This window comes from Haliotis asinina, chromosome 15 (assembly GCF_037392515.1).
Source record: "Haliotis asinina isolate JCU_RB_2024 chromosome 15, JCU_Hal_asi_v2, whole genome shotgun sequence".
Lineage (NCBI taxonomy): Eukaryota > Metazoa > Mollusca > Gastropoda > Lepetellida > Haliotidae > Haliotis > Haliotis asinina.
The window spans coordinates 34,739,911-34,749,573 of NC_090294.1; the positions used below are offsets into that span (position 1 = coordinate 34,739,911).

Consider the following 9,663-nt stretch of genomic DNA (forward strand, 5'->3'; position numbering starts at 1 on the left):
ACATGGAAGTCCCTCCCCATCTAGAAATTCTCGGTGAAGCCATTCCTCCATCTAGAACTCGATATTAAAGCCCTTCCCAATCTAGAACCTCTCACTGAAACCCCCTCCCCCCATTTGGGCCATCATCTCAGCCTCCTTGTCCTGCTGTTTCACAAGGTCCTGGGCCTCCTTCTGCATCTTCTCCATCTTCTCCAGAGTGACAGACTTGAGAGGAAGCAACTTTGGTTTACACAGAACCACTGTTGGCATGTCTTCTTGATACAAGAGGCCCTGTTTGGGTAAGACCTCTTTCACTCCTGGGGCTGTCTCAGGCATTGTTCAAAGTTTATATTCCAATGTAGACCTTCTGAGGACAACTTTGGTGCAGCTTGTTGAGATTAGATCTGAAATACGAATATACAGCATTCACTTCACTGAAACAAGATCTACACGTGTCCTGTGCCAAGATATTCTAATTCCAACAGTTGATCCTACTTCCGGATAAACTAGAACTATGCATGGAGAGGAACAAATTTAATGGACTGACTACTTCTCTATTCTACTTCTCTAGATGCAACATTTAATGCAGACGCTAGAACAGTTATAAAACGATTAACACAATATTATGCACAAAGAGACTATACACTGGATAGTTGTATCTACTGCAATAAAGAATTTGTCATTCCATAAAATATCATCATGATACCAGTTTCTAAATGCCACTTAAAAAAGTTACAACCAAATACATATCTGTGAAATATATACTAGTGATAGAGTGTTGTTATACCATAATTTAGACTAACGCTAGTCTATGAATATCTATAATTTTGATCATCACAAACAACCAGTTTATATTGAAAAAGAGCCCGAGGGAGAAAAATGTAACCTTGGGAAATCTAGACTTGCTTCTTTCAGGGCATTAGCATTGCAGAGAGGGCTCAGCAGCAGGGAAAATGACGTGGTTGAAGGACTGTGACACACACTACAATAAAATCTGTAAATACAGTATGGATGTCACTGACAAAATGATCTTAAGGAAATAACAAATATTTAATTATTTTAAATAATACACATACATTATAATGATAACAAATAGCTAAAGCATGTGCATTAATAACAAAAAGGAGACTTAGAACAAAAACAATTCTGAAAGCTATTTGATATGGTTTGATTGAAACTAAATAAAACATAATAATAATCATTTCATGATAAAAATGAAGAACCTACAAATACAGAAAACATTATCATGTGCACAAAAACACGATGCATGAATAAACTGTATATGATCAAATTGAAATGTAATTCTAATTGGACAGTGTACCCTGGGTAATGTGACAATGTACCCTGGGTTATGTGACATTGTACCCTTGGTTCTGTGACATTATGCCCTGGGTAATGTGACAGTGTATCCCTGGAAACTTGCTTCACACCAACTCCTTCTCAACCAGACTAGCTAGGGTTATCTCCCTTGTGTTAGGCACTGAGTTCTAAGTCGTGAGCTTCATCATGACAACCCCTACAGGAGAACTGGACAATTTTAAGAACCTACAGGTTCTACTGGGGAACAACGTGTGATCAAACAAATACTGAACATGGATTGTTTTCTTGGAAATTGAAGATATATACAATATGCCAAAGTCAATGACACAAGCTGCTACATACAAGCTCAATGTGTTCACCTCTTACTCATTTCTCCGAAACATTTCCACAAATCAGTCACAATTTCTTAATCTGGGACAGTCATCATACCTCCAAGTTGGCCTTTCGTTTAAATAATCATTGTTGTTTCTTGGGTTAGGATGGCAACAGGGAAATCCATTCTCATAGTCAGTTACTGATTGTAAAGTTAATGAGCATAGTCTATTAATACCAGTATATTTGAACTCCTTATGGCTGTGCATCTTCATATGTCTAAAAATGAAACAAAGTAGCTCATGTCTACTCCAGCCTCACTGATTCCACCTCTGGCATAAGTAACTGGGTATTTTTGATTATCACAAAAGACCACTTTCTGTTGCTGTCGTTAATAACGTAATGACATGGTATAACCATGCCTCCCCTTTTCTCTGCCTGTGAGCATGGCAAGAGCTGAAGGGGAAAACTTGAAACAGGTTCTCCAGCTGGCTCAGCAAACACACTGTCACCTACATCAAGAATTTGCCAGAATGATCCTGCAAGACTACTTGGCACTTGAAGTGAGTCGTACCAGACTAAAATGCACCAAGTTATTGAAAAAAACCTGAATAATATGACTTGAAAAAACCCCCAACAATTTCAACCCCAAAGCATTGTCAAGTTGGTTATTTCCTGACAGACTGTTCTACACTGCAAAATTACGTTTTGGTGAAATGAAGACCAAAACGTTTTATGTATCTACTTTGAGCAAAGAACATCTAAGACAGAAACTTGAGTGAGAATATATTTCAAATAAAGGGACAACATCAAGGAACTAATAACTTTATTTCAACAGTAATAAACATTTAGACAGTTTTGAGGTGATCCCTATTTTCTGGTGATCCTGAACAGATCAGGGATACTCTACAATAAGGATAGGTCACTCGCTTGCATTCTGTACCATGTGAACTAATTTACGTGTGCCTCATCATGCTCCAATGTACACAGTGACTTAGCTCGTTCCCAGCGCTTCTTCAGCTGTGTTTAACAGAACTTCAGACAGTTTATTGTATCAGTCGAATTTTACAATGAATGAATGCATGAATTATAGTAAGAATTAAGTGCAAGAATTATGTGAATGAATGAAAGAAAAAAAGAAACACAATAAAAGAAAGAAGTACATATGTGAATGAATGAAAGAATAAATGATACATTGTGGCCTTCCCTCCCAAAACATGTTAAAGACCCCAAAAGTATCGCCAGAACACATGTGTTAAGTCCAGCTGTCCTTTTTAAAAGATCTACTTTGAGACATTTTTCTTTACAGTGATAATTAATTCAGATATCTTATTGCATGTGGGGAATGGAATGGACATTAAGAAAATGTTAACTGCCACTGTCACAGACCCTTCGAAAACAGAACGTGTAAAACCATCACAAAGTGTCCTAAACACCTTTCCTGTTTTGTCAAATAATAAGATCAACAAGAAAGAAAGAAGTTATGGAACTATGACTCTCAAGCATCACAAACATCAATGGCCAATCTGATCAGATCGGCGATATGTCATATTTTTCACACACCTCAAATACACCCTAACATTTTGTTTTAGATTTTGAAAATTTCACTATTACCAGCAAACACATTTCACCTGACAGTATATTCCCCTCATAAGAATTAATGGTGTATGTGAAAGATGTTTTTGGAGTAATAACTAGAAACACTCAAACAACGGCGTGAGGCATTTCAATGGCTGATCAGAACAGGTATGTTTCCCTTCTAAAAGTTAAACTAATGTGTGAAAGAAGTTTTTTATCAGCACATTTTACTCTATCTTCGCAGTGAATTGAGAATAGAAGCCAGTGAGCTATAACACACTGACTTGAAACTTTACTACAAATCTACTGTCCTAACACGGGCACTAATATCAATTATTTGACTTAAAGGGGCACTGATGCGGAGCAATTTCCGTGGACTGGTGTAAACTTTTGTTATTGTTTTTTTCCCGTGAGTACCCGGATGATATCCCAGAATTCGTGACTGGTTCGTGACCTCTGCTGCGCAGTCCCGTAAGCGCAATTGATAGTATGATTATAGACAGATCAACTGAGGTGAAGTCATTTGTACTTCATTACAAATGTATTATGAAAACAAATGAAACACTTTGAAGGTTAATCATCTGCCAGTGGTAGAAATGGTAAAAAACTATTAGGACGGAAAAATAACGAAGCCAATGTACGTCTCTATATTTTGTCTCATAACCCTAATTAGTTTATTGTCATATTTGTATGATTCTGAAAATTATTAAAAGAACACACGATTTGCTTATACTCATAGTAAATTTCTAACATAACAGCAACATTTATACATTGTATAGATTGCCAATGTGGATCCTATTTCACACACATACGCGATCTAGTGTGTGTTTTCTGTCATACAGATTCTGCTGAATGCTACAACAAATAAATTAAAACAAAATGCAAATAATGAATGTAAAACAGACTAATTTTATAGCAACAGTGTCAGGCTACTACCTTGTTCAGGAATGTATCCATCAATATCCACGTAAAAGAAATCGTATTCCATTCATCTGCAGCTGGTAAATCATCCTGCTCTGTGTCGCGTGTCTTACAACTGTCTCATTTGCGAAAAAGTAACACATCGTTTCACGTCTTTCGTTGGTGAAAACTAGATAAACCTCTCATTGGTCTCCCAAGATAGCACACCTGGCAACTAATTGCATGATGTCCACTATTCTAAGTAATTTAATTGACCAATATTGAGCAATCAATCAATCAACGCATGGGTGGTTAATTCTTTGAAGGGAGGATGTTGTTTTTGCACTCACACTTTACGACAGGGTGTAGTCATCTACACACACTGCCTTTTGACAAATCCGCTAGAAGATAAAAGTAATTAATCAATCAGTGTGTTATCGGTTAATCCTTTGATCGATGTTTGTTTTTGTAACTCAGCCGATAGACCCTCTTGCATCACTTACATGCACATATTACATAACATACAATACATTTGCCATTACAGACCTTAATTTATAATGTTGAGTATTTACTCCAGACAGGAGAAATGCCAAATGGGAACCTTTGTTGAGTAACCGAGTGGTGTTGCTACTAATTATACCTGCTATAAATTCATGAATTGACCATCCAGAGAATGATGACAAATAACACGTGTAGGTTTACACCATCAAACGCGAGTTACAGCAAGGAAGATGTAATCTCTGTGTCGCATGCAGCCTGAAAACACTTATGGGCCGAAACTGTTTTGAGGATACCGACGGAATTTCGTTACATAAGGAATACACACAGGCATTTGCTGTGTACTTTGGTAAATAAGTGAAATAAGGTGTTTTTTACGTAAGACAATTTTCAGATTTCTCTACCAAAGCCAAGGTCATCGTTTTTTTGTTTACGAATTCAAATAAATCAACTGTGTGTTTTATTATCATAAATAATAAACCATTGTAGCTACCATAGCTACCAAAATTTACGTATGCTATTTGCTATCACAGCTGAACCAACACTCAAAACTACCTAAATATAAAGCTTTGCAATCTTCCGTACTGAAACAAATGGCTTGCTACGTGCCTGTAGACATCATATTTTCATGTAACATGATTAAATATCGAGGTTAAAAACACAGAAATAGGATCAAATTGGATCAGTAAGTATACCATCCAAGCATCCGAAAAGAACTACACTGCTGGGATATATGGTTACGATCAGACAAGGAATACCATGAATATTTTTAAACAAATGGCATGTGATGGGCATCCGGCCTCCTGACTGTTTGAGTGAAGAAATTTTGCTAATATGGACAGGAGCCCAGTTCCTTTGTCCGTCACGGTCGAAGGAGTGGGCGCTGACCAATTTGCGGTCTGCTTTCGTAATTAGACCGTTGGCGAGAAGCATTATTCGCTCCGCATCAGTGCCCCTTTAAGCTGAAGTGACAAAATAGTTAACTTATCTTAGGATTTCAGTTGTCACAACAGTCAGCGAACTTAATCAGCTGTATAGACCGACCTCAATCTTAAATACTACGCTCCCACCATATTGGCTACACTGGTTACGTAACGATCCGAGACATACCTTCAGGTGCTTTTAGGAGAGTTTCTTCTCCCTCTATATATAGGCTCCCTGAACAAACTTAAGCATGGGGTTCCATAAATTGCTCATTTCTCCAGTAACATGGCAGATGTAGAGAAGATTCTTGTTGCTTTTTACAGGTGAAAAGTATATACATGCAATGGATTGCCAGAGGCCATATGGTTTCTGGGATTGCTAACATGAAGCAACTTGATTCTATTCTTATTTGAGACGGGCCGTTCTGAATGAGTTACCTTTTCCTGACGAGCCAACGATATATTACGCGATGATAGGTATCCTCGTTACAGGGTGTGCAAGTAAATTTCTGGTTCAGATCAAGTTAAAAAAATATATCACCTTAAAGAGCACTGTCTCGGCTTTAAAATGAGAGATTGAGTGAAGAAATCCATCCAAATTTATAGTTTCTAGGGGTTAGTGTATGCGGCAGTGATCCGGAACAGCCGTAATCCGGAATACCCTTACCCACTGTACACCTAACATTGCATCCGTTTTTCTGCTGAAACAAGAATATCTAGGAACGGAAGGAACTCTTTTCCACATTTATATGGCTATTTGAATTTATAATAATACCCGGTAGCACTTTGACAACGGTAAAGAGACATATAACTCAAAAACTAAGAAATCATAACGTCCTTATTGACGAGGCACCTGTCTCGAAAGCCTTGTATATTCAGGGCTAAATGGATCTGTTTCGTAACTGGATAAGAGATTCATAAGGTAGCGTCAACTACTGCATGTTCTATGATTTCCCGACTTACTTCACTCTTCACATGTTTCGAAACATGCTATATCAGCATCACCTGCCTAGAAACACGAAAACAAATACAGAGTTAGATTACGGTCGAACCAACCTTTTTTCACTGAAGAGTGGCACAGGGGAGACTACTCCATGATTCTGCTCACTCAGAGGAAGAAATCTGGATTTCAGCGCGGTCATGTTTATGTTTATGGCCACACTTTTGAAAGCGAAAGTAAAGCAAAATAACGTAAAGATTTTTAAACTCGATAGCATTTTCTTCTCATGCTTACCCATAATACTTGAAGAATATTCATTAGGAATATGCATGAGAAAGAAATTTAAATATATAAAATATACGTTAGAATAGAAATTATAAGTTCTACGACACTACGACTCATGTAATATCGCGAACAACTGTATATCATCCCACTTTCCACCCAGGCCCTTTGGAGACAGACAAGAACAAATAATGGGCAGAGTGACGGATCGATTCTCATTACGTCAAAAGATAGGCTCGAATTATTTCCCTGATTTTGTATAATTTAATCACATCCTTTACACATTTTAAAATATTAGATTAAACGAATATTATAATTCTCACTTTGTTTCTTATATTTAATATAGACACAAACCAAAATGATACGATTTTAGATTAAGTTTATATTTTCAAATTTTTTTTCCCTAAAATATATGCGTGACGTTGTGACGAAATAAAGAGAAACAGCCATATGTTAATGAATCACTCATTCGATACTGTGTTTGTTTATATTGATGGATGCTGAGGTTCATGGATACCTTATGGGAAAAGCCGTCTTTGTCGTAAATGTAAGCTGATATTTACAGGGATATGCTAGTATTAATCAAACGTTCCAGCTAGTGTTTGTGAAGCTGTAGCAACCCCTGGTAGGCGATTCTTGTCATGATGTTTATTGAAATTAAACAGTGAGAGGTTATGCCGTTCGTGTCTATTGGTAACTTTTAACTATCTTAATTATTTTAACTACTGTGCATTACAGTGCGAACACTCCTAAAGTATAGCACGACATAAAATGCTACATTGTTTCAAGTTTTCAGTCACTAATCCGTTCAGCGGAGTGAGATGTCTCCCTTACTACTCAATATGTAAACCCGCTCATTACTAGATAGGCTTTACTGACTGTACGATATGCACCGATGTTCACTTGTGTATGTTCACATAGTATTCACCGTTCGTCAAATGTGAACGTGAATAGTTGCAAAGATAGCTGCTACGTGATAAATCGAAATATATGAAAAATGTCAGATAGAAAAATAGAAACACAACTGTAAAATAGCATGCGCGCGCGCACGCACGCACGCACACACACACACACACACACACACTGTACATCCATGTTGTAGAACATTTACATCACACTATTATTCATTTCGTGAATATAACCATGCCAAGTTAACGTGATAATAACCTCCAAAGAGACAGTAAACAATGAATTGGATTTCGGAGCGTTTCCGCGGAATATGCGGAGTCGTGGTGCAGAAACATCTGTATTTTATAACCTGTACTTGTCCACGTAACGTAACGTTTTGAAAATCGCCACCAACAATCACTCGTATAATATTTCTTCGGCTTTATGCAGTCGTCAGTTCGGCAGATTTCTCTGTCATGGGTGGTTATTGAAGTTTGATACCTTTTGCTGGGCAATACGTCAGGTGGTTCCCAAATTCACGGTACAATCTTAATGATTTTAGAGTGGGAGCTTGAGCGAATAGACTTCTGTTTATTCCTGTATCGGTGGCTCTGTTCTAAAAATATCATTCTGCACTAATTCTTGTGCAGCGGGCCTTGCGATCAGATACAATACAGTTCTAAACCATCAAGTATCGCCCTTACGTCCGGAGGCTACATGCCGTTATACACTTGTACCACGAGTTCAAAATCCCGCTTTCTGAGAAAAATATCTCGTAACGATTTCGTTAGAATTATCCATATTTTGAAAATACTAGTAGAGATGTCAGTCTAGTTTTATATACCGTGTTATCTCACAATAATTTAAAAAGGAAGATGGCGATTGGTTGTCATTTAAAATCTATAATTATTTAACCCCGTAAGTCACACTACATATTTCCGATGTTCACGATGTATATTGTCGTCAAGCAGTCTTGCACTATCGAGGATTTTCTGTTCGATTCGCACGTAAAATCACCATGCCATCAAAACTTCAGACTCCAGTCACGGATGCCCAACTGAATTTTCAGGGATTGTAATGGGAATTTTGAAACAAACTGCAGGGCAAAAGATGATTCGCATGAAGACTAGAACGACGTGGCTACTGTCGAGAGCTTCCCACCAACAGGTTCTCATGTACCGGTGTAACAGGCCAGAGTATACCCCTGTCCGAGACAAAACACGGGGTTAAACTGGGCTACCAGATATTTTGAACTAGGTCATAGTATCCCCGTCTTCCCAGCCCAGATTATACCCCTACAGAAAACAAGTGATTTAGGTTACTACCATAAGTTTATTGTGCTTCTCTCACAAGTAAACGCTGGTTACAGCGTTGAAATGGTCCGATACATTTACCAGATGCAAAACATAATCATTCTTGTTGGTTTTCAAGCTGAAGCAGGCAGGGTATGTCAACCAGTCCACTGACCGACCAACTGCACTGTTACTGTAAATGTCACATGTTAACAGACTTGCTGTCAACATAACTTCTCCTATATCTCTATTACTCTTCCTCTCTTATTAGTTCTTATTTTTTTACATCTTCAATTCGCGCTCCCATTTAAATTTCCCTTAATACTCAGTTTTTGTTTTTTCTAGGGTAGTAACACCACTCTTTCAAAATTTCTGTACTACTCCATCGTCGAAATACCTTAGTTGTGCATACGATGCTAAATAAAGCAAATAACGAACAACATCACAGTGTTAACTATTCAAATGGCCAACATATAAAACGAACTGGTGTGTGACATCATTATCAGCTGTATAAAAACGTCCACCAGATACACTTATGCAAAATGCCATGGCCACCAAATATTACATCCCTGGTAAAACTCAGTACAGAACATTTCGTCTGGCAACTCACAACATGCTACAGACAATGTGTTCTGGGCAGTTACAACAGCTAGATACCGACCAAGCTGTTCTAATCAATTATTACCGTTAGATACAGAACAACGTGTTAAAATCAGTTACGACTACTAAATACAAAACAGCATGTTCTAAT

At 37.7% G+C, this 9,663-nt stretch overlaps 1 protein-coding gene across 2 annotated transcripts; it reads right to left on the reverse strand.

Annotated features, from left to right (window-relative positions):
* LOC137265421 (BBSome-interacting protein 1-like) lies at positions 1–6,556 on the reverse strand. Of its 2 annotated transcripts, none has more exons than XM_067800820.1 (2): positions 6,474–6,556; positions 1–383 (listed from the first exon to the last, which is right to left on the reverse strand). In XM_067800820.1, exon 2 carries the CDS (start codon positions 313–315, stop codon positions 82–84), a length of 234 nt encoding a protein of 77 aa, XP_067656921.1. In that variant the 5' UTR covers positions 316–383; positions 6,474–6,556; the 3' UTR covers positions 1–81. The 2 variants fall into 2 exon arrangements, with proteins under 2 accessions (XP_067656921.1, XP_067656922.1); XM_067800821.1 differs by lacking the exon at positions 6,474–6,556 and adding an exon at positions 866–954.
* Positions 6,557–9,663: the final 3,107 nt, after the last annotated feature.